The 25,427-nt window shown below is 44.2% G+C and overlaps 1 protein-coding gene across 1 annotated transcript in view; it reads right to left on the bottom strand.

Moving 5' to 3' along the window:
* Window positions 1-1,668: 1,668 nt before the first annotated feature.
* The window catches only part of TAF3 (TATA-box binding protein associated factor 3), a 139,038-nt gene continuing 115,279 nt past the window's right edge, over window positions 1,669-25,427 (bottom strand). Inside the window, exons 5-7 of the mRNA XM_039871041.1 lie at window positions 6,638-6,893; window positions 4,307-4,413; window positions 1,669-3,558 (exon numbers count right to left, since the gene is read on the bottom strand). Coding sequence (XP_039726975.1) covers window positions 3,444-3,558; window positions 4,307-4,413; window positions 6,638-6,893 — 478 coding nt within the window. The 3' untranslated portion in view covers window positions 1,669-3,443. The remainder of the gene's footprint in view (window positions 3,559-4,306; window positions 4,414-6,637; window positions 6,894-25,427) is intronic.

Genomic DNA, 25,427 nt, shown 5'->3' with positions numbered 1-25,427 from the left:
AACCAGCCGTTGTTTCAATAACTCACGTCAACGGAATGTTCTCTTTAAATGACATTAAGAATAAACCGCTCAAGTGTCCATCTGATTATCTATTTTCCAGTGTCACCTACTGGCCTGCACACACGGATTGAGAGCTACTTTACTCTTTCTGGGTACAACGAATGCGAGATTCTCGAAGGAACGGTTTGCTGACGGGGTGGCTGGCACTATTGTGGGGAGAGAGATGACTCAGAATGTTATCTACGTCGCTCGTCGAGGCGACTCAGCTACGTTCAGACTTAGACGCCTGAAGAAGGCTGCCCGCGTGCCCTTGGCGAGCTTCGTCACCGGCATTTGTACTGGCCACATTTCGGCATCTCAGTTCGTTTTATACTTTCATCTGGTTAGTAGGTCTTTGTTTAATCATCTTATGGAAAGAAGGACAAAGGCGGGGAGGGTAACATCACATTTTATCTCTGAAAAAAAAAAAAGCCGGACAAAGCCAGAAGGCTCTGATGGCCTCCGATTTTCTTCGGGACATTTGGCACCACGCATCAGCTGGGGGATAAGTATCCCCCTCACCGTACTTAACTGCGGACAGCTTCAGAACAGAAATGACGCTTTGCCAGCTGCACGGGGCTGCGAAGGCAGATTATCTCCCCAGAAGGGCTTCTGTGTCCTGGTGGGGAGGGCGTCTGTTTCTTAGATGCCACCCCCTCTGATAAAATCACTAGCCAGGGCAGTTCCCCCGGACAAGGCCGTCTCTGTACAAAGCATGCCAGTAAGGCCAGGTGACAGAGCTGGCGTACGTGGGGACAGCTCACGAGCACACCGGCCACTGGATGGCTTCTAACACTGCAAGGGGCCGCAGTGGCCACTCCTTTGCTTGGAATTTTGTCCCAGTAGCTCAGGCTCCTGCTGCTCTGAGACTTCCCTCCAAAGTCAAGACCCATTTTCTTCTTCCTGTTTGGGTCCCTCACGTTTCCTCCAGATGAAATCACCTTTCCCAAGGTAGAGCTCTCTCCTCATCCCACACACGCTGCTTCTTTTTCTTTTGTTCGACTTGATTAGGGAAAGTGGCTCGTCCCCACGCGTCGTGGCGGCCGGCATTTGGAGGCTACCCTCTGTTCCTTCGGCACTGCTTTGTGGAGAATGACCGTGGCCAACTTCCTAACTTTGCTTTGGGACACAGGTGTTTTATTTTCAAATCTGCGTTTCCCTCTGCAGTTTGCTAAACTTCCTTCGGTGGGCGTATGGACAGCTGTCCGGCGGAAACGGAGACCGCCAGTCCCTGACGCACAGGTCGCCCGGGTCCCTAGTGACTTGGACTGGACTCAACTCACTGACCTTGAGGTGAAAAGCTCTGTACCCCATTACTAATCCCTGGAGCTCTCCGGCCCCCTGAAAATGATTCTTTGGTTTTCTTATTGCAAAGGTCATTTATAAAATCATGAACTGGATTTAGGAAAGCAACCATGAAATAGCAAGGGACAAGGCACTGATTGAAATTCCTTCGACGTCGTATGGGCTGAGCCTCTCAGACAGTGGGACTGGGGGAAGGTGACATTATCGGCACCCCCATTCTTATTTCAGTAGCATGACCGGCTCACTTAGACGTGTCAACTTTACACCCACTGACCATGCCTCGGGGAACTAAATCCTAAATAAAGAAAATGGAAGAGCAAACTATGAAATAGCCAATAATCTTTATTTTGCACGTCCCCACCCCCATCCCTCTCCAGAAAGCACTAATGGGTATATTTGTGCATGTGAAAATATTGTATAAAGTATTTAGAATGATCTCAAATTAATAGAACAAAAACACAAATCTCAACATAGATGTTTTGCTTCTTTGCAGGGATAGAAAAATTTGGCTTCTAGAACAAGAAGGGCAATGAAATACCACACTCTTCAAAGGGCTACTCCGTTTCCACTGATTTTCAATTTAATATTCATGGCAGAAAATCTCATTTCTCTAACCACATAATACGTCTTAAAATATGACTAATTCATACACTAATATCAATTTACTTGGCATTAAAAAAATCACAATTTCTATTAATATATTTATATTAGGTTCAAAGCCCATATTCTAGCATTTAAGATATCTATTACACTGGCCCAGGTTGAGATTATTTCAAAATCAAGTAAAAGTCCATATTAATTCCAAAGTTGCTAAAATATGCTAATAAAATTAAATTTGAGGTTTTACATTAAAAATAAAATATTTGGTTTATTTCTTAGACATCTATAACATATAATAAATAATGGGCAGTATAGTAATATAATAAAGTTTTGTGATACCCTGAAATTTGATGAGTTTTCTTTAAAAAAATCATAGTATTCTTCATTTCAGCCTTAAACCACAATATCAATGAATAGATCTGCAGAAATGAAACAATATAAACACAAAATGCTACAGTTTTTTTTTGTTTTTGTTTTTTTTTTACTTTTGGGGAATCTACATGTCCTTTTAGTCAAAGTAAGTCAAAGAAATGTACAGAAACAAAATAGATAACATAACATTTTCGAATCAGGAACCATGGGTTGAACTGTGCATTTTCCTTCCACCTGCAGGGCCGTTTTCCCGCCTCGTTCTGGACCCTTCGCTCAGTCAGCTCAGACTGACGGCTTTCGGCTCCGGCCCAGTTTCCCGCTCCTTTGCTTATTATATACAGCAGTCATTACAGACATGGCTGAGATTGCAGTGGATTTCAGAGAAAGCCAGAATTAAACACGATAAAAAATTTAAAAAATAACTACTTCATAAATATTTATTATTTACAGGAGGGGGGAATCTTCTAGTCTGGAGAGTTCTTATACAAGCCGATGACATGTATAAGCCGTGAGAAGAAGGCCAGCAGTTTACGGAAGAGCAAACTCAGAACCCAACAAAGGTAGAAAATACGTGAGAGTCGACAAAAATAATCTGCACGAAAGCAAACAGGACATGATAGAAACCTTTTTCTTAAAAAATATAAGGTATTTCACAAAAGCCCGAACATTTACATGTTAGTACTAAAAACGGGAGGAGGGGAAGCTTCATATATTTTCATCACAAAAATATTTACCAGTACTCCGACCGGAGTCCTCTTACGCTCTTGTGATTATCCTACTGGAGACAGGAAGAGGCTGAAACCGTATGCGGACTCACGAGACGACCCCTACGTCCCAGTCAAGGCCGTCTGCGCATCATCTTCCCATCTAACACCTTCGTGAAAGGCCCTCGACAGAATCAAGAAGCCGCAAGGGAAGACTCTGGCCTTTTTATTGATAATACTCGTCACCGGTAACGGACACGGAGGCGGGGCGGTCCTCGGCCACGCCGGCCCTGAGCTCTTCTGCGTCTCAGCGCGCGGGCCACAGGCGGTCTGCTCCCGGGGAAGCGGGGACGGTCCGCGTGGCCGCCGTCCTCCTGGCCTCGGCCTCCCGAGCCGCCACCCACGGGGCGCAGGGCCGGGGCGTCAGTGCGCCCGGTGCTTTCTCTTCTTGTGCTTCTTGTCCTTCTTCTTGTTGGCACACTTGTTGCAGAACCACTGCATCTCCTCCGGGGGCGCGGTCATCAGCCCCACGCAGGACCTGCACGTTCGAAGAAAGAATTCGGACCAACGCGTTCTTTTTGATTCTATGCTTTCAAATCATTTTAAACGATTAAACAAAACTTTACGTCTACGGTCTCGGTACCAGACATGCGAGTGAAACAGCTCTGATTTGCGGAGTGCCACCGGGGGTGGGCGGACGAGGACAGCACGGTGTCCCTGTCGTGGCCAGTGGAGAGGGCCGCTGGCTCACCCACCCCGTCGGCCGGGCCGGTGACCACCCTGCGCCACAGCTTTTGTCACCTTACGGCTGTCATGCACCCTGTACCCGAATGCATTTCTATCTTTTCACATCTGATATTTTAAAAGTAAAATGAGATTATCTGCATAAATGCTGGTAGCATTTCCTCGGCTGTGGGAGCTACTGACGAGGCGTAAAGGACAGATAAGCTGTCTCTTTTTCTGCAGCTTATGATATGTGTACAGAGCGGCTACTTCAAGGTCACTGCCAAGCTCGGCAGCTCTTAGAGCAGTGACTGGCGAGGAAGGAAAGGGGAACCCACCTCTCCTCTTTTGTCCCATAGGATACATAAGTTAAGTGAAACGTCGGGAACTTAGGCTCCATAACGATGCTGCAGATACTGGATTTTTGTGTGTGATCGACAAGAATCGCATCCTACAGGCTCATGGCCCGTGCGACGGGAGGCGGTGGGGGGAGTCGGGGGAACCCTGGTGGCCGTCCAGCCTGCACTAGGCGAGGTGCCTCCCCTCCGGGCCCAGGCGCTCACCAGTGGTACCAGTCGTCACAGTCGTCACACCCGATCATGGGACTCCCGTCGTCAGGCTTGTCACATCCAGGACAGATCCAGATCTGATTTCCCCACTCATCTCGGATCTGAGGATTTTTTTTGGCGGGGACAAAACAGAGATCGAATGGTGAGAAGGGACCAAAGAGAGGGCGAGACGAAACCGATCACTTTATGCTGCAAACCCAATAAACCAACTACTGAACTAAGGAAAATGCGCTAGTCACGTTCATAAAGCCACGACCGCCACGGTCGTCACTATTCCGGGACCACGTGACAAAAAGACCAGCTACTAAGTGCTCGGTGATAAGACATTTCTGTGAATATCTTCAACTGTCTTTTGTAAGTCATAAAAACAAAGCATTCTAAAATAATTTCTGTGAACAATATGACCTGTAGGCACCTTTATCTAAAAAAATAAAGTTCTTAACGATTAGGGTCTTTATGGCAGTGACAACCGATCCTTTTGACTGCTATCGGGCTCAGCTGCGCCCTGGCTCCTCAGTCACATTCACGGGCGTGGATTAATCCATGCGGCCAACTGTGCACGTACCGCCTCATTACTTATTAGCCAAACCCTTCTCCTGAACCAGCTGATAAGATCAAGGATATAAAAGAGTCGTTACTGAGTAACTTTCCATTCCCTTTATGACATTTTCAGGAAAGTACAATCACGAAAGGGCAAATGAAACAAGGGACTGAGGGAGCCAACGAGCTGCACATTTTACCATTTTGAAACAAATACGCGGTGCTCCGGAGTTGACTTAACTCCAAATAAGGAGCATCCTTAACTGCTCCGCATGCAGCAGACCTCGGTGGGAGAAACGATTCTGTGGCGGGCGGTCAAAAACAGCAGCGACTAAACGCTAACGTTCAAGTTCTTGTAGTAACAGGGCATGTGACGTCATTCAGCTCATTCTGCAAGGTGGGGTTCCTTCACGTTCGGTCACACCAGTGACTGCACGTGCAGAACACAAAGGGCGTTCTTTGTGTGCCATGGTGTATTGCGCGGACAGATGTTTCATTCTACGGATGTGCTATTTTAAAGCCTGCCATTTTTGAAAAAGTCTCTCCAAAGGCAAATGAGTTCATATGAAAGCTTCCTAAAGAAATGTGTGGGCAGTGACACCAGGGACTCAGCCCCCTCCAGGTCCGAGGGGAGAGGACCACCAGCTCCCCGTGCCAGCTGTCCACAGTGACGACCCATCCCGCATCCGGGGCCCTGAGGCTGCCTCGCGTGGCCAGCCCCGCTGCTGGCTGACCTTTCTTGAACTTAGAAGGCCGTGACTGTTGCTACATGAGAAATGTGACTGGAGAGTCAGAAATTTTAGGGCTAGAACACAGTACGGTGAGCACCTAGCCTAGAGCAGACTCCTAGTTACAGATGGCGAAATGAAGGTTGAGGGGCTAAACATCAAACCCTTCCCGATCGGCCCATCTGGGGGTCTGTGGCCTCAGTTAAACACCAAGGGCAAGTGGTCCTCGAATAGATCCATCTGGTGCTCACAGATTATTCTATCACATCCTTATGTCTTGAATTGTCAATTTAATATTTTCCTGTTAGTTTTCACGGCTTTATAGCCTCTCTCAATACTTTTGAGATTTTCTTCTTATTCTTTGTATCATTATAGTGCCTCAAATATTTAATGATCTGTTGAAACCTCCTTCCGAAACGCCTGGAAGAGATGTAATATTTGCATAACTTATGACAATCCCGCCGCCGTGCAATCACTTCTATGCAGAAAGGGCTGCGCCATCACTGGGCCGATAGGTCAGTCTCCAGATCTGGTGGTCCCGGCAACGTCAGACACGCTCGGATGCTCGGGGAGCTCCGTGGTCTGCAAGTTCATTTGCATTGTGCGCCTTCACCCACACAATACTGTCATTAGTGGCTACCAGAAACAGCGGCTGGCCCACCAGAGCTGCGTATGTTATGTGAATTCTACTCTTAAGTGAATAATTTAATTGCTTGATCGAGAAATTGACTGTGGGATTTAAATATCACTATTTCTCTCTATATTTATACTTTGATATTGTTGTATATACATATGTAGTCATATTCTAAAACAATATAAAGAAAAACAACACTTTGATGTTATTTATGGAGACGAAATATGCAAACACTGTAATACAGTACTTTTCGGCCAAAAGCTGGAAAATGTAATGATAACACCGTTCCAGTTATAAAGAATTATCTTTGAAATTCAATCCGATACATATGACTTAGCTTTTTAATTGCAAACGCTTTCATGATAAAATAGGAAGCTGTTAAGTGACTTTTTCGTAAATACTATAAAAATAAATGCAACGTACCACGTAAGTGCTGACTGTCTCCGTTACCACGCTCCGGACGGGGGCTTTGGAACTTCCAGCTCCAGAGATGGCAGGGGATGGAGACGCCATTAAAGCGGGGGACACGGTGGACTGTGTGAGGAGTGGCAAGGGCACCGGGGGAGGGGTGACATGCACAGGGACGGGTGCGGTGGCGGGTGCGGGTGGCGGGGTCTTGGGTCTGTTCAGAGAGGGAGCTGCCTTTGGCTCCGGGGCTGGAACCACCTTGCTGATGACGCTGTTGACAAAAGAGGAAAAAAAAAAGTCAAAACGCGGCTGCTGACTCCAACTACGTATTTTAAAACACCATGAAATAACTTCTTCTAGCAGCAACTACTCTTTGGAAGTGTCCAGACGTGCTCCAGGCCTCAGAGTTCAAGGCCTGCACGAATTAACCGCAACCTGTTCAGAGTCGTGGCTGGGGAGGGACGCTGAGTGGCGGGCGGTGCCCGGCTCCTGGGAGGGAGACGGTGGCCCCGGCCCCTTTCCCGGTGACGGTCCCCACCAATAGGCGGGACTGGAGACCGCCGGCTGTCTCTCCATGCAGCGTCTCGTCCACAGACCTCGGGCGGCCCGGGAGGCGTGGGCTCAGAGTTGGGACGCCTGGGTCCAAATCTTAGATCTGCCACGAGCAGGCTGTGCGGCCTTGGGCAAATCATTTAAACACATGACTTACGGAGCCCCTTAAGAAGTTGGCTATTACACCTGGCACTTTACATGTATCGGCTCACTCGGTCCTCACGACGGCTTCAAAGGCGTCATAGTGATCCCACTTTGCAGACGAGGCAATGGGGCTACGGACAGACGGGAACTGGGCAAATGGGTGCCAGGCTCTGAGCAGAGGTCTGGATTCCACAACTCTTCCAAGTTTCTTTATTTGAAAAAATTATGTATCATTTGAAGCATAGAGAAAACAATATAGCAGATGGCTTAGGTAACAGAACGGACAGGGCCTCTCGCCATATTTGCTGCAGACTGTCCTCCTCCTGCAGAAGTCATCACTGTCCTCGACCTGCCAGGTATGCTTCTGTAATTTTGTTTCTGCCTCGCAGAAACCCATAAGCAATCGATACGGTACTACTCTCTTATGTGTTTCAACTATGCAAACTGAATTTATCCTCTGTAACTAGCTTTCCTCAGTTTCTTTTTTTTTTTTTATTAAGATATAACTGACACATAACGTTGTGTAAGTCGGGTGTGCACTGCGCTGGTCTGATACATTTGTACATCCCGATATGATTATCACACTGGCTAATGTCTTTCTCATGCCACATAATTATCATTTCTTCTTTGCCTTGAGAAAAGTTAAGATCTAGTATGTGCAGCTTTGCAGTTTCAATAAGTGTTGTTGGCTTCAATCTCTATGCTGTGCGTTTGATCCCCAGAACTTACTCGTCTCCTAGTTAGTTGCCCACTTAGTTTTAGGTCTTGTGATCTGTCCGTGTTGATACGTACGATCTACGTTATTTGTTACACTTGTTCAACTGTATTCCATGGTGTGAACAAGTCAAGGGGGTTTTACCCATCGCCCCACTGAGTGGAGGACATACTACCTCGTAAATGTTACACGGTACCTGTACATATGCTCAGGTATTTCTCCAGGCTATATTCCTAGAAACAGAGTCGCGGGGTCACAAGGTGTGCACACCCTTGCCTTTACTGGGGACCCCACGCTGCTCTCTAAAGGGACTGTGCCAGCCCGTCTCCTTCCGCTGCCCCACACATCGCTTTCTAGGCCTTTCTAGGCCAAGAAGCGCGTCACAAGCTCCGTGCGATGTGAAACGTCAGCACTGGTGCCCTCCTCATGGCCGTTGCTCAGGGCAGCCACTGGCACCATCGCCACCAGCCTGGATGGTTCCACTTTCTCAAGACACCGCCCCCCAAAGCACGGATTCTTTGCTTTGCTGATGAGAAGTTTATAAAGCATTAATTATTGCAAAAATGCCCTCGTTATATAAGCGAAAAATTAATGCTGTCTAATTGCTCTCAACTTGTTTCACACAAGTGTGACTGCCTTCCTGACTCGAATATAGCCCGAGACTAGAGAATTAACGTGGCCCGTTTGTGAAGGAGACACTCGATAAGTGCTTAAGATAACGAACAGTGAACATTTACTGAACACTGACCAAGTACCCAACTGTTCTAAGCACTTGAAAGCCAACAGGATACTGGGCACCGTGCTACATGTTCACCTGCCTCATCTCACTTGATCCTCATGACAACCAGATGAAGCAAGCGCTATTGTTACTCTCCATCGGAAGACACCCAGGCACAGGAGGTTATGGACCCTCGCAGATGCGCAGACCTCTGTGTGGGAGAGCCAGGATTCAAACCCGGGCAGTCGGACTTCAGACCCACACGGACACTGGCGGAGCGTCCTGAATGAGCTCTGCCTCACACACGAGGTGGGGCTGCAGAGTTCTTACTGTGGCATTTACACTCATAGGGCAAGCACTCCCTATTTTTACGGTTAGACTAAAATTTTAAAACACACTATTTTTGGAGTCATTTCCCATAATGGCCTCAAACATTGGTGCTGGAACCAGAACCCAAGGAAAAGTGGGAACCAGAGAGGTAAGTAGAACCCAGATGTTTCACTCAAGGGCATCTGCCCACAAGGCGAATCTGATCTTTGGTTTTGATAAAGAGGACAGGTTTTGAAGCCCAGGGCCTGGCAAAGTGTGCAGTCTACGAGTACTCACACCTCTCCACATGAAGGCCTCTGAATGGGCCACACAAATTAGGTAAAGATGAACCAGAATCTGGTGAACTCTCAGCCCTGGTGGCCCAGGACATTATAATTAAAGTCATTTAGACTAGTAATGTGCCCAGGTACCCAGCACTAATCACCTTGAGAGGAACTAACATAAAATCCAGGACTTGTATCGTTAATATAGATAATTATTTAAGAAAAAAAAGCAGCAGATAATCAAAGATAACCAAACATACAAAGAAGCAACGTAGCATCAGGGAGAAGCAGAAGAAATAACAGACAGTATAAAGAGACCTATAAAAAACACAGATACAAGAATTATCAACTACAAAACAACTCCACTCATGTTTAAAAAATGAATGGCAAAGCCTGACATTACCTGCAGGAAATAGGAGTAACCTAGTAGATCTGAAAAGAACAGATCTGGAAATGAAAAGTGCAATTAATAAAATTTAAAAGAACAGATCTGGAAATGAAAAGTGCAATTAATAAAATTAATAGATGGTAGAACTATAAACTGAATAGTAGGACAGAAGAAATGATCTAGAACGTAGTCTGGAGAGGAAAAGAGAATATAATAAAAAGGTCTACTTAGTACATGTTTGAGCATAAATCTAGAGAGAGATTGGAGCAGAGGCAAAAAGAAAGAATTATCTGAGACTTCTACACAACTGATGAAAGATATCAATCCACAGACTTAAGATGCCTAACAAACCCCCGGCGAGATACATAAAAAGAAATCTCTACTTAGATACACCAGAGTGAAACTATAAAACATCACAGACAAAGAGAAAAGCCTGAAAAGCAGCCAGAGGGAAAAAAGAACAATTATTTTCAAAGAAGAAACAGCAATGATGAACTAGAAGACAGTGGAATAACATTTTCGATTTGCTGCAGAAAAGGAAATTTTGTCTGAAAACATCTTTTAAGAATAAGGATGAAATAAAGACATTTTCAGGCAAGCAAAACCTGAGAATTTGCCACCAGTGGATGCTTAGTAAAAGAAATTCTAAAATAACTATTTTCAAATTATTTTTACATTCTTAGAAATTACTGAGAAACCCAAAGAGCTCTTATGTGCATTTTTTCTGTGAATATTTACCATATTAGACATTGTAAGAGAGAAATTAAAACATTATTTAATAATTCACTTAAAAGGAGCAGTAATAAACCCACTACATGTTAACAGATAACATATATATATATATGTTTAATGAAAAGCACGTTTTCTAAGACAAAACTGTTTTGCGAGAGGACTGGCACTGTTTTATATTTTTGCAAATCTCCTTACTGTATGCTTATGTAACTGGAGAAAGGAGGGGAAAAGCATTTTAATGGCCTTTTCAGATTACTGTGTAAATTCTTTGATGCTGCACCAAAATGCAACCACTGGCAGTTTCTTAAAAGGCAGTTGGGTGTCTACAACCTGAAACTGTATCAAAGCTTTTCATGTTCTGTTACATAAAAACCCACTGAGCTGTCTAGCGCACTAAATAGATGTTTTACCCGTGCATAATTTCATAAATTCTATATTGATCATCTGGAATGCTGATTGACTGAGTTATATGGATCTTCCAAACACAAATTTTATTATACAAATATTAAAAAAGTTACATTCGTTGGTGTTACCATTCAGCTCACCCAAAATTTCTTAAAGTATTGAGGAGCTGTCATAATGGTGTGTTTTCTAAACTAAATTCTAACTTTTATTTACAAGCGTTAGTTTTATAATTTATAACAAATACTCTCAGGTCCTTTCTTTGAAATAACAGGCTTACCGTATTCATTTGTGAGAAAATGTTGGCCAAATATCCAAGTCTGAATAACCACTGTTTGTCAGTTGTTCTTTCAAGTAAAAATGGTATTATGTGAGCAAAGCAGCTAGTTTAGTTTGCAACTTCGACAGCCACACAAATGCTTTTCCTCAAAACAACCACTGTGTTTTCATGCGCAGCGGAAGTATTTCCCATTCACTACCTTCCACTCCGGCACACACACTACTGAAAAGGTGCGCGTTCCAAGGGCCCCGGGCCACACCTGGAGCACACCTGGGCTCTGAGGGAGGCAAGCACTCCCGCTCAAGACAGATCGTCTCACCCGACGGCCTGAGGTGCAAGGAGGAGCGGGGACGAGTGACAGCGTCGGCGAGGCCGAACAGACGCGGACGCGAGAAAACCACAGCAATACGGCAGCCAGCGGGGCTGGCCCGAGCGGAGGCACTCCAACGGCCTCTACGATCTGGAAGGAGGTGTGAAGGTATTGACTTTAAAATGTCGTAATACCTAGGGTGTGTGAGGATTAGGAATAAAGAATATATATAGCCGCTAAACTCGTATGGAGAAAAATAGAATGATTAAAAAATAACCAATCCGAGAGGAAAGAGAAAAAGAAACGCTGAACAGTAAGACAAAGAGAGAGCTTTAACAAGGTAGATTTTTTTTTTTAAATTCAAAATAACGATAATTAATCATGTAAATGGTCTCTGAGATTCTGGTGGCAGACGGGGTGAAACGGTGACATCCAACCTCGTCTAGCAACAGAAAGGCAGAGAGGAGGAGGCTGGGAAAAGAGGCCATAGCACTCAGACGCTTTTAAGGCAAGGGCTCCCAGTGACGACGAAGGGTACTTCATAACGATAAGAGTTCCAATGTGCCAGGGAGAGACGACGATTTAAAATCTGAATGCACCTAAGAATACGTCCTTGAAATACATAAAGCGCAACTGGCAAAGCTGTAAGAAACAGACAAATCCACAGGATCATCGGGGATTTTAGCATGTCTGTCTCTCTCTCACCGACAGGGTAAGCAGTCAACAACCAATAAAGACTTAGAAGGTTTGAACAAAATAGCACAAGTAACAAAACTGAAAAGTAATCTGGGAGTGAAGCGGATAGATATGTTAAACATTGATTACAGATTTGGAAAAACGAAACAAAACTAAACAAAACAAAACTGACCCAATGGACATTTTAAAAGCTCTGTATTCAAAGAATACAGAATACTCGCTCTTTTCAAAATGACACCAAAAAAAATTGACGGGACAAATTTCATAAGGCTGCAGAATGACTGAAGAGTCTGTGCACGTATCTGTCACCCTGCTTTCGACGGGTGGAAAGCCTTTCATGGCTCCCAACGTGGGAGCTGGCGCTTAGTGGGCACCTCGTACATCCGAACATATGTAATTTCACTGGTCAAACAAACAAAACGAACAAAAGCTGGCCCTGAAATTGCGAGTTCCTAGATGAAATGATATATTTAGCGACGTAGTAATTTTGTAGATGAAATGATACATCATTCATCTGGTCAATAAAAATTATGGGAAAAATTGTGCAGTAACATGTACTGTGACGTGGGAAGAAAGATGAAATAAAGGACAGCTGGGGGAACTGTGGGGTACCAGTGAGGAGAGGAGAGAGAACGAGAGGAAGGAAGGAATTACGGATTCAGCTGAGGGGCCGGGGGATCCCAGGCACCGTCAGTTCTGGGCTCCGGGAGGTGATCACGGGAAGAGAGCAGAAGACAGGAAGCAGGAAACGGGTTTGTGATTCACTGTCACCGGGGGCAGAAGTAAGCCAGAAAACCTAAGACAGCGACAAGAGGTTACTGGGAACAACGTTTTCTATCTTATACCTACCCACAGAGTTGACAGATGGGACTCAGACAACTATTTGCAAAGAATTTGTTCCTTTCATCGCTTTATTTCATGTTCACTATCTGTTTGCTACACTAGTGGGAGATGTCGGCGTAACTGCTGAATCTACTATCTAAAATGATTTGTAGATATTCACGTGCTCTAATATATAATGACCATACGAAAGTGAGAATTAGCTGAGCTGTAAGACGATGGAGTTAACTTAAAAAAGAAAACTCAAATTACAGCTATATCACAAACCATAAATTCTAGAGGGATTAAAGATTTGGTCAAAGAAAACATAAAACCATAAAAATACCCCAAAAAGTAAGTCAACATATGTTTTTGATCTTTAGATTGGAAAGATTTTCTAGGCATCTCACCAAAAGTAGGAACCATAAGGGAAACACTGAATTGATTGTGCAAAATCTTTTAAATATCATAAGCAAAGTTCAATGGAAAAAGGCAAAATGAAGAAAATTATGTGAAACACACATGATAATGAGTTCAGTCCTTATATCAAAATTTCTTTCGAATCAAAACCAAAAAGACAAACATTCTTGTTAAAACACGAGTAAGGGACACGAGGCGGTGACACAGAACAAAAGACACAAACGGCCGACGGATGGGAAAAAGTGTTCCGTGTTCACGGAAATCAATGACATGGGCATGAAAACAACGAAAAGTACCTTTTTTGGTAAAAATGAAAAAGACTGACAACACTTAGTATTATCAAGATGGGGGAATGGGAGAGGCGGTTGGCACGTATTTCTGAATGTTATCGAAACCTTAAAAACGTACGAGTCTAAACCAGCAATTCCATGTCTAGAAATCAATCTTGTGAAATGATTAGATAGCTATGCAACGATATGGGGTAAAGAACAGTATTTACAGCATTATTTATGATTGCAAAAAAACCCCCCCAAAACTAGAAGAACATAATTTTAAAAACTCCCAATAGAGGAATTGGTTAAATAAATGATAATAAATAAAATACTATGCTGTCATTTGAAGCGATGACAAACACACACATACACACGATATATCTGCCCCCCAAAAGGTTATGGACAGTATGTATAATAGGATCCAATCTGTGTAAGAAAAAAAAAGCAAACAAGAATGCATGAGTGTGTACTTAGAAAAAGGTAAGAAAAAAAGGTCCAGAAATTGGCTCTGTATGGTGGGACTGTTGGTATCTTTTTCCTTTTGGTTTGTCTATAATTAACAACAACAAAAAGAATAAATTAAAAATACTGTCATATACATATCTAGTGCTGCCGGGAATTTTTAGATGGTTTAACGAGTTGTACATTTTTAACATGCTCACTTTATTTCACGTAGGTTGTACTTTAATAAATCACTGGGGAAATACGATGGCCTGGCTAACGCCTTCCAGATGGATGCTGACCGTGGTCCAGCTGTAAACTTGAAGGCTGCCTGGATGAGGCATCCAAACTGAGTGCACCGTCCTCGACAGAGATCAGTAGGGAAAGGGCCCGGGGAGGGGAACATCCTAACACTACGCTGTTTTGGTACGTAATTAAAATCATCAATTTGAACAGCCTGCAGACATTAAGGTTGGCGCACGGTCTTGGGTCCTTGCAAAGAAACATAACATCCGCGGCCACCTGCGCCCCAAACGCGTGCACACCTGCCCCTATCACCCACACCATGCAGCTCGCTGCTTAGGAGTGAATGTGTGTCTCACTCGCCTTTGAGTTATCTGCAGTATTAAACAGTGACCTAACCCACATTCATCGCCTCTAATAAGCTAAGCCTGACGCTGCACTGAGAACGCTCCTATGAAAATATTTTACTGTAAAATATTTTTGTCTGTTGAAAATGCTTTAAAATAGGCCGATTTCCCCTTTCTCCCCTTCCTGCCTCCCTCCTTCCTCACTACGTAACGAGTTCCAAGACCACTGAGACTCCTGAGCAGCTGCTCACTGTCAGGCCCAGAATATCAGCATACAAACAAACGCAAGGTGTGACACACCACACAGGTCGCCCTCCGCTGTCGCCCGGAAATGCTTTTCAACTGTTCTAAGCTGCACCAAACACACAATGAATATTATTTGCCTTACTTGGCTGTTTTCCAACCCCCTTTCATTTTCTCTTTCTCTTCGATTTCTCCCTTTCCTATAAGGCCTGGGAACGGTGCCCGCGAGAATGGGTTGGTATTAGCAATACAGCTGACGGATGTAAGCAGACTGCTGACTCGTTTTCTGGGGCAGCACCTGAAAACCTCAGAGACGTCTACTTGTGCATATCTTTTTATTTCTCAATTTAGAGAAACAGCATTTGGGTGAAAATAACTCGTAATAAAAATAATCCTTCCAAAACGCCTAATATTCCCCTCCATTTCAGTTAAATTACTCCTTTAAAATTACGTATTTCTCATTCAAATTTTCTGAGCAGCAAAAGGACAGATGTCAAAGTGGTCAGTGTGGTTGAGACGGCCCATGTCCCAAGCATGCTCCTGGAGAGCAGATGGTATTACGTAGGCACTAGTGTGGCTCATTCCTACCAATCCTTTTGAATTTCACGAGAAAATCCACTAGAGTTTGAAAGTTATTTTTGAGTTTAGCTGCTCAATTACTTTTGTGGTACGTAGAAACAGAGTTTTAGGGATGATCTTTTTATTCTCTTTTCAATTTTGAACATAAGCAGTATAACATGACATAGTTTCTCATCACCTGGGATAAACTATCATCACGTACCTAATAGGGTGATTGTAAAAGTAACGCTGGCTTCCTACTGGCCTTGCTCGCCGACGACCTTTATTGCTGCCCACTTCTGAGCACTGTTCTGCTGCTCCATATTTTTCTCCCCGAGTATCACTTTTTCCCTATTTAACTGCACAGTGAGCTCTCCTCTAGCATGTTGTTGAATGAGCGGAGTCTGCCGAGTAACCAACACCGCCCACAGCTGCGTCCCCAACGGCTCAGGCTGCTACCATTACATCTCTGAGGACTTGATCGGGGTGCTCTAACTGTGATAAACACAGGTGTGATTCATAAAATGTGCAGAAGGAGGGATTTTCAGCAGGATTTCTTTACCTGTTTCCCCACCACAAAACAGTGAAATAAACACAAAGGGTCACAAGCTGCTGGGCCTGTAATGTAAACTCACGGCGTGACAAGTCAGTCAAGAGCCAATTGTCACCTGTCCGGCCACACAGAGCCTCCGAGGTTACCGAACACCGTTTGGATGCATCTGCACGGGAGTGTAATGGTCCTTATTATTCAGGCATTGTGTGCAAACACGGTGAGGCCGGTGACCCAAATTACCAAAGTCTCAGTGACTGGGTACTGAGCTGCACGCAAAGTTCCAAAGCTCCCTCGCAGTGGCTTACTTATTTACCCTTGAAAGTGAACTGCTATTTAAAAATGGTAACAAAACAATGCCACAGGTAGAGATTATTGTAATCACCTCCATGAATTTTACATCAACTTCTGAAGAGAGAAGTTCTTGAGCGTTTAGGAGAAAAAAAAGCACAGATAAAAAATATGTTCCTTAAGCCACAACTCCCTTTTCTTCAGATTTAAAATTCTAATCAACCTCAGAAATAGCACGCACCTTTAGAAATACTATATGAAACATCCTCATGTTGTATTTTAAACCGATCCCTCCTTACCACAAACAAACAAAGCCCACTGAGATCTCACTATATAACATTACTACAAAACCACAGAGTTGGGTCAGTGGATATATATAACATTACAGCTTTGCTTTCTTTTATTTTCAAAGCCCCAGAGAGACTAAGCCCAAGCGTAGCGGTCAGCTTTGGATAGACCCGCTCCCACTCTTCCCACACTGGTGCCGTCCTTCGTAGAATGGGCAGGCTGACTCGGATGGCCCATGCACAGGACACTGGGAATGTAGTGGTTTGTGTGCGACATCCGAGCTAGGTCGCAGAGACACTGCAGCTGCCGCCTTCCTGTCTTCTGGATCACTCGATCTGGGGAAGCCAGTGGCTAAGTCGTGAGGACACTGGTGCTGCCTTAGGAAGAGGCCCGTGTGACCAGCAACTGAGGCCTCCTGCCAACAGCCACGTGTGTGAGCTCACGGCACACTATCCAGCCTTGATGAGGCTTTCCAAAGACTGCAGCCCCGGGCGGCAGCTTGACTAGAGATCAGGGTCTGAACTACCCAAATTCCTGGCCCACAGGGAACTAGAAGTAATAAAAGCTTATTGCTTTAAAATGCTGCTAAGTATTAGGGTCATTTGTTATATAAAAGCAGAAGATATATCGAGTATTTATCTCATTTAGGTATACAAATAAATATTCAGAATTTAGGAGAAATCACATTTTAGAGTATCGGTACTTAAAATGCCAAATTGTAACGCAGTCATTTCCATATTTCACATTTGAATAAAAGGAACAAATACCCAAAGACAATTATGAGAATCGGTTTTATGTTGATTTTTCAAATCAATCATAACTTCTTATTCTTGATCTTTACAGCTCAACTTTTTGCATTCACATAATTATAACTCGGCTGTAAATGGATTTGATTCCTCAAGCTCACAGGGCTTGCCTCTTGAATATTTACATCATCTCACAAAATGGATAGTTTATCTTGTCATAGCTCAAGTACATATCAAGTAGCAAACATTTTATCTTTTAATTCAGGCATGACCTATTTGAAACAGGAAACAAATTGCATGAAGTAATTAGAGGAAAATATAGCCATTGTAGAATCTTCATTTCCAAAGGAGATAGCCAAATGATTATACTTTGTTGTTAAATGTTCAAAATCTGTAAAATATCCTAAAAGGGCATTAATGCTCATAAATAATAAATAATGCATGTTTTTAAAAAACCCTAGGATAATAATAAAAAAGAAACAAGAATAGTGACCTATAGGGAAAGGGATACAAACAGACTTCTCATTACAGTTTCAACGTCTTACATATTCGGAAAATTAATTTATAAAATTGCCTGCGAGGTGAAAATAAGCGGAAAGGAATGGAACTCAGTGTATATCATGCTGGTGACATGACCACACAGAAAAGGGAAATCAAGTCAGGTGACTTTAGGAGGACGGACTTTTGGTCATACATCCACAGTGGATTTATTTTAAGAACAAAGAGATTGAAAAAAATCGTAATCTTTAACTTCATTCAACAGTCGTCTCATCGACTGGAGAGTGTAAACTCATACTTTGTTTCTTTTCAAAAAACGCCCATTTCCCACTGCTGTCCGTCATGAAGGCGTACACGATGAGCAAGGACTTCGCAGCAGCAACGGGCACCTCCGCTACCGGACTATGATTCCTAAGAGGCAGTCCCCACAAAAGGGCACCAACGGCCCCCGAGGAATGACTGATTCCATCCAGGTCTGGAGCAGGAAATACCGAAGATAAACCGGAACAACTAGTCCAGGAAGAAAGAAAGATGTCAAGATGAACTGGGTTGTGTCGCTGTCTCAGACATCAGGGACAAAGTTCCACTGGCCAAGATGGGACAATGTGAACATGAATAAGGGGAGGAGAGGGGGAGGGAGGTCTTTTCAAAAGCAAAACTCAGCGGTCACCACGGGAGGCAACTGTGGCATCTGTGCCACCAGCTTCTTACACTGGAGTCTGGGGAAGGGGGAGAAAGAACGAAGCGTTTTACTCCGCTTTCCCTGTCTGAACTGTATTTCTGGACAACCCGAATGCTCTAGGTGATGAAAAATTCGCCTTACTGAAGGATTTCAGCTAATAAATGTGAAAGCAATAACTGAATTAAAAAAAAAAATCTATCATTTCACAACTCGCACTGAACCGACGGACCTGGTATCACTAAGATGTGACAACCAGACGTTCCATGCCTAACGACGCGCAATGAGAAACAGACAGCAGTAAAACACCCTTGTCAAAAAAGCAAGCCTGATCCAACCACGTCGTTAGAGCTGAACGCCCGCTGCAAGGGCAGAATGATTTCAGTGACACTACGAGGAGGTAAACAGAGTCCGAACGTGGGCGTCTCCTGGACAAGCGGTCTGGCTTCCTCAGCGTGTGAGTCGCACGGCAAACGGGTGAGTGAGGGCGAGGGTGAGGGCACGTGGAGAGACGCGGGTCTGGTTTGGACCCTGATTCAAACAAACTGGCTGTCAAAAGATATTTTTGAGACAAATGGAGAAATCTGAATATGGACTGGGTATCAGAGAATAGCAAGAAAACCGTCTGCGGATTTGATGTGGATAACGGCACTGTGTGAGACAGAAGAGAATGACCTTAGGCCTCGATTTGGGGTCAAATGCCCGAGGCAGGAAGAAGGCAGGATTAGGCCAAGCAGAGTGGCGAAATCGGATCCTTAGGTAGTCTGTTAGGTGGGGGGTACATAAAAGCTTATTACTTTTCTTTTATGTCTGAAAACGTTCATAATCAAAAATTTAAAACATGTTGGTAATATGCATTTTATCCAGAATGATCGAAGATCATAAAACACGATAGAACTGGGGCCCATAGGTACTACTATGCTGAATTTCAACAGCATATTATTGAAATTTCTTAGGGTAAATGTGCTTTGCTTATTTGCCTTAATACAGGAGTCTCTAATCCCCGGGCCGCATAGTACTGGTATAGGTCCTGGCCCGTTAGGAACTGGGCCGCACAGCAGGAGGTGAGAGGCAGGTGGGTGAGCAAAATTTCATCTGTATTCATAGCCGCTCCCCAGCGCCAGCATCGCCGCCTCAGCTCCGCCTCAGTTCATCAGGCACTAGATGCTCAGAGGAGCCTGGTCCCTCGTGCCACAAAGGTTGGGGACCGCTGGTCTAGGGCACAGTCAGGGTTCCTTTCAAAACCAAATGAACTTCTAAAAGGTTCTGTGATTTCAGAAAGGCTTCTGCTTCTCTTCGGCAAATAAGAGGGTATTTGTAGCGAGAAAAGCTAAGCAAACGAAACTGAACATTCAACGTAAAGGAGACTTTACTTTTACAACTAGTCTCTGAGCCTAGAGTCTACAGAGGATGTTTCTTAATAATTTATGTAAAAATACACTAAAGTTGCAAGTTAACCATAAAAGAGAAACATCCATTCACTCACTCATTCTAGGATTAAATAACATCCCAAATTATTTTAAAACATTAAAAGCAGTAAGGTGACACTCAGTAAACTTGAAAAATAAACAAGATTGTGATTAAGATTTGCATCTCGTTGGAATGTTATAAAATTCAGTTGTTACTGTAGCCATGCTTGGAAAATCGACGATACTACTTTAAAATATATTAGAATCTGGTAATAGCTGCTGTGGCTTCGCCAAAAATTACCATGCTTTAACATAAATTATCTTCCTCTGTAAACAGCATGGAATATATTATATGTATATTTACAGCATGTGATATGATATGCGCATATATATACATATATGTAATTTCATCTTTGTGAGCTAAAACAAGTAGATAAATGAATATGTTTTATACAAATATATATACCCATATACTATACTCCTGACAGTTTTACACACACACACACACACACACACACACCGGGTGCCTTTTAACATTCAGCATATCACTAGATTTGAGCAAGCTAGAAGGAAACTTAAAAAAAAATCAAACATGGCACTGCAGAAGGGTCATCAGTGGTGTCTGCCTACTTACGCACGGCACCCACCTCCCCTCCGCGTTCAGTCCACAGAGTGGGGCAGCCTTTGCCTTCCCCGACCTCCGAGCCAGGACACGGCAGCCAGGCCCAGGAGGGCACCACAACTCTACGGCGACCGTGACTGCTGGGGACGGACAGAGGTTCCCAGCCGGGACAACCTCCTCTGGGTCGATGAACTCGTGGAAAATGTACCTGAACTCACGTAGGCCATCTCTGCCACAAGGGGGACAAGGCCAAGCTGATACAAGATCGTCTCCAAAATGCCCGGGAAAAAAATCTTTATAATAACTGGAAAACGGGCAACAAACGTAACATTGAAACTCATATAGACAAAATTCTTATTCTGGCACCCAGCCAAAGGTAAACTTTTAAGTATAAAGGACAAACAATGCAGCATCTTAGAAATTCACAAGGGATTTACAACAGACACTCGTTTTCAACAAGAGGAGGCACTATCGGAAGGGCTAAAGAAAACGCCCACTTGATGACCTCGAGGTTACAGCAAATACATCAGCCTTAAACCTTTTTTTTAAAAACTGTGTATTTCAAACAACTGAATAAATTCACCATACTCACCACATCCCTTTCACAGATTAATTTGACCCATGAACCCCAAGGCAGAAATACTGTCACTGAGAGGGAGGGAGACTCCCCATCAACCCACGTGCTTCAGAAGCCACCCGGGAACAGGCTGGGCAAACACGCCAACTGCTCTTACATCAAGAGCTCCCCCAGAAAAGGGGTCCCCACACAGGAACTCACAGGTCCACGAGGGGAATCTAGCTACACATATAAAATGACTTCGAATTTCAGAACTGTCAATTTAATTGATCCTTCTTACGTATGGTCATTCCAGTCTCATTTATGGCCGATGGAAATTTTAATTAGTATGGCCTTTTGGATGATAATCTGGCATAATAATCTCTTAAAAATCTTACATGTTCACATTCTTTGATCCAGCAATATTTGATCTACATGCGAGGCTGTTGGTTATTTGTTTGAGCAAAATCTGGAACAACTCAAATGCCCCAAAACGGGTGACTGAAAAGACAAGTCCGTTCTGATACAACAGTAAAATGAAAGACCGCGTCCTACAGAGCCGGGAAGGTGCCTGCGACGCAGCTAACGGGAGGGGCACGCGAGGCGCCGAGCCGTGTAGGGTGACTGACCCCCCGGTTTCTAAATTGGCTGAACGCACGCCAAGCAGTGTCGGTGATTACTGTGAGAAGACTGTGATTTAGGGCAACTTTTCTAAGTTACACCTTTCTAAACAGTGTACCTTAAAAAACAAACAAACCACCAAAACCAAAACACTGACCATGTATTATTTTTATAATCAGAAAAGAAAGTTCGGAAACAAAGCCAGGTACTTTCACATTTAGTTAGCACTTGTTCAGAATATGTTTTGAAAAGCCCCTTTGCTTTTTATATCTGATTTCATCCAAAGGATATAAAAGAATATAGGTAACATCTTGGTGAAAGTATCTCCCTTTAAAACAAATGTCAACAGTCGGCATTAAAAGGAAGAAAACAGATGACTAACATTTATTGAAATTGGAGGCTCTGATCTCATCATAAAGAGATAAAAACCAAGATAAAGGACAAAGTTGGGGAAATAATGGCACGTTCAGTTTCGGAAACGCTACGGCTGGGGTGCCTGTGGTCTGTCCGTTCAGAACTTTCTCGTAGGACAGATGAGTCTGCATCCTGGGGCAGTCTGGGCTGGAAATGAAGATTTGGGAATCATCGCATCATTTAGAAATATAAAGAGTGAATAAGGAAATGCAGGGAGGAAGAACAGAGTAGTCGGCTGAAGAGGACAAGAAGAGAAAGAAAAAGAAGGCCATAAAAGAAAAACAGAAGGACGGCTAAGAGAGCATCAGACGAGTGAAGTATCAGGAAAAATGAAGAACAGAACTGGAACCACACGTCTAGACAGCAGAGAGGAGACCCTTTCCAGGGCCGAGCGTGGCCGGTGGGTGCATTTCAGGGCCTCGGAGAGAAGCTTCAGAAGTTTCTAGGGCAGAAACCAGGAGACGGTGGGCTTAGGGATGAAAAACTGGAGGAAAGTCCATATAACAGCAAGTTTTGAGAAGCTGGAATGGAAAGAGGAAGTCACACGCCTTTCTGTCACCTGAGGAGGCGTGGGGAAGGCGAAGGGCTGGATGGGAAAAGACGAGGCCCAAGGGAAGACACGAGAAAGAGGGAGGAGAGGGAGACAGAGGCAGGAAGGTGATGAGGGAAAGAACTTCTGGGGTTCGGGGGTGCAGGAAGGGGAAGGAGGGAGGCACAAGAGGAAGGTGGATCTGAAAGCTGAGAAGGGACGCCGCGCTCCTCCCTGGAGCCTGAGGATGGCTGTGAGGAGAGGCACAGTTCTGGAACCCAGACAGGCGACACGCGGCGAGTCAGCAGCTCACGGTGACATGTCCCTCGACCCACGTGCTGAGACTTGGCACCCACGTTTTGAAAAGGCTGCGCTCTCCTACATCACAGAGGCCCCGCGGTGGCAGGGACATCCGTCTCCCGAGCTACTGAGGCCAGAGTGGGGGGTGGGGGTGATGGGACACTGAGACTCTGTGACTCTCGGGTCTCTATGTAAGCATTTCACTACTGCTATCGGCCCATAAAACGACAGGACGTAACAGAAGGCAAGGAACTTACACACCCCGTGTGGTTCTCAGCAACGATGAGGGCGCCTAAGCGTTTTCAGCACGTACGTATTCTTTTTAAAACACCAGAAGTGTGAGTAGTTTGATCTTTAGGGGAAATTATAGTCAGATAATATCCAAAAGGTTACCACGATATAGCTGAATGATCTCTGCCTGTCACAGGTTAAAGAACATTTAAATTCTGGAAGCTCACGTCAGCTTTTTCCAGATAACAAATCTTAAGTGCCTTCCTATATTCACTCAATTAGCGATCTGGGGCCTTGATAGCGCTGCAGAGAGAAACTTTCCAAGTATCGTTCAAATCATATCTGAAAAGGTGGTCATAAATATTTTAGAGCCTAAGTGAACTAATAAGACCTAGACCCATTAAGGATAAGATCTTTTACAACAAATTAAATAAAACAATTTATTGAAGTCTGGGCTCGAGATAAGCTAGATTTACTAGCTGACCTTTTATTCATTTAAAGAACAAAATTAGCTCTAATTGCATTAGAATGGAATCCAGTAAATTTTCCTGAGTCTTCTAACGCGGCGTCCGCGTACGAACTGCTGTAATTGTTTACAAGGAAGATGGAAGCGCCTTGATTATGATCTTTCCGCTTGTTCTACTATGTAGTAAAAGCCAGTTTTTCTGACAGCACTGTAATGTGCCAGGGGAAGACAACAAACTTGGAGATTCCGTCATAATCTTAGGTCAGTGAAGATGAGAGAGTGGCGGAAGGAGGTCAAGAACTGCGAGTCGAGGCAAAACAGAAGAGGGCAGAAGACGGGAGCCAGAGCAACCCCGACTCCCGGCCTCCTCCGGACGCGAGACTGGGACCCGCAGGTCTGGGGCTGTCGCCTTTATTCTGTAAAGGCAGTGAGAATGGCACATATAATCCTCGACTTGTGTTTTTAGTCGTTCAGCGGCTAGAGGATTTCATTTGCAATGTTACCAGCTTTCGCTGGCATTAAAAGTAAGTCATTTACCATAAATTTTAAATATAGTCACTCTTAAGGTTTTTGGTCATTGTTCTTGTTATTTAGCTCTAATACAGGCGAAATACCTGTGAAATGTTTTGGTGTCAGTGGTCAGTTAACCAGGGCAAAACGCAACTATCGACCCTTCCAATCTTTTTTTTTTTTTTTTTTTTTTAAGCAAAAGCAGACAGTTTTATCGGAAGAGAAACAAATTAAGAACAGAAAAGCAAAAGGCCTTCCATGTGTGACAGGATGACGCTCTGAAACGTCCTAAACCATATTTCTAAAGGGTCATTTTATAAAACCAACAAGTTTCTTTGCTCTGCTTCAACACACTTTTATAAAAACACAAAATCTGACGGCCTTTTCCCAAAATAAAATAAAACAAATAAAATGATAAAACAAAGTAATAAAAAATAAAATAAAATAAAATCTGCCCTCCATCCCTTAATCTGGTAGGAGAGTCCTCCTTCCTTCTGGAACCTACGGGGCTGTGTCCCCTACCACAGGGGCGCTGACGGGCTGGCCAGCGGCAGTCTGTGATGGGGACGGAGAACGGATGCTGCTCGCCGGGGTCACCGAGCACCGAGAATCAAGCGTATCGGCCTCGAGCGACTCGGGCCACCTTTGCCACCACAGAGAGGCAGGACAGAGAGACAGATGCCAAGCAGAGCCCGACTGACACTTTTCGGCACTGGCACCATGTCACCCAAAGCCTAATGTACCCTTTCACTCTGCTCTGTGAGCTGGTGGACCTGGGTTTGTGCCGCCTGCATCCGAGAGGCCTGACCAATCCGAGAAAACAAGAGTGTTTCGCCAGAGACAAGGGCTCTCGGCGGTCGTCCTCTTGGCTGAGTGGGCTCCCACGCTGCACCCCCGGATTGGCGGTTGGCGGAAGAAATTGTCAAATAAAAAATGCTTTTGCGTCTGCTGTAAAAGCTGCTGTGGAAGACTCTGCTCCTGCTATCTGGCTCCATTCAGAAATAAAGTTTCAAACTTAGTGCCTTGAAAAACCTTGTCTCTCCTGAGAAATGAAGAGGTGTTTCCCTTTTTGCCCTGACTGCTAGGAAGCCATAATCATATTTGACGTGCAATCCTTTGCTTCTTTTTCCTCTCCTTGGTCTGAGTTTCCTATTTCTATTTTGTAGTAAGTTAATTACATGTTCTCTTTGAGTTACCCTAAACTCGTTTAGATGGGAAATAA

The sequence above is a fragment of the Pteropus medius genome, unplaced genomic scaffold (assembly GCF_902729225.1).
Source record: "Pteropus medius unplaced genomic scaffold, Ma_sr-lr_union100, whole genome shotgun sequence".
In the NCBI taxonomy this organism is placed as follows: domain Eukaryota; kingdom Metazoa; phylum Chordata; class Mammalia; order Chiroptera; family Pteropodidae; genus Pteropus; species Pteropus medius.
Note: the sequence above shows the minus strand (reverse complement) of the source record. Positions and strands in the feature narration are given on the sequence as shown.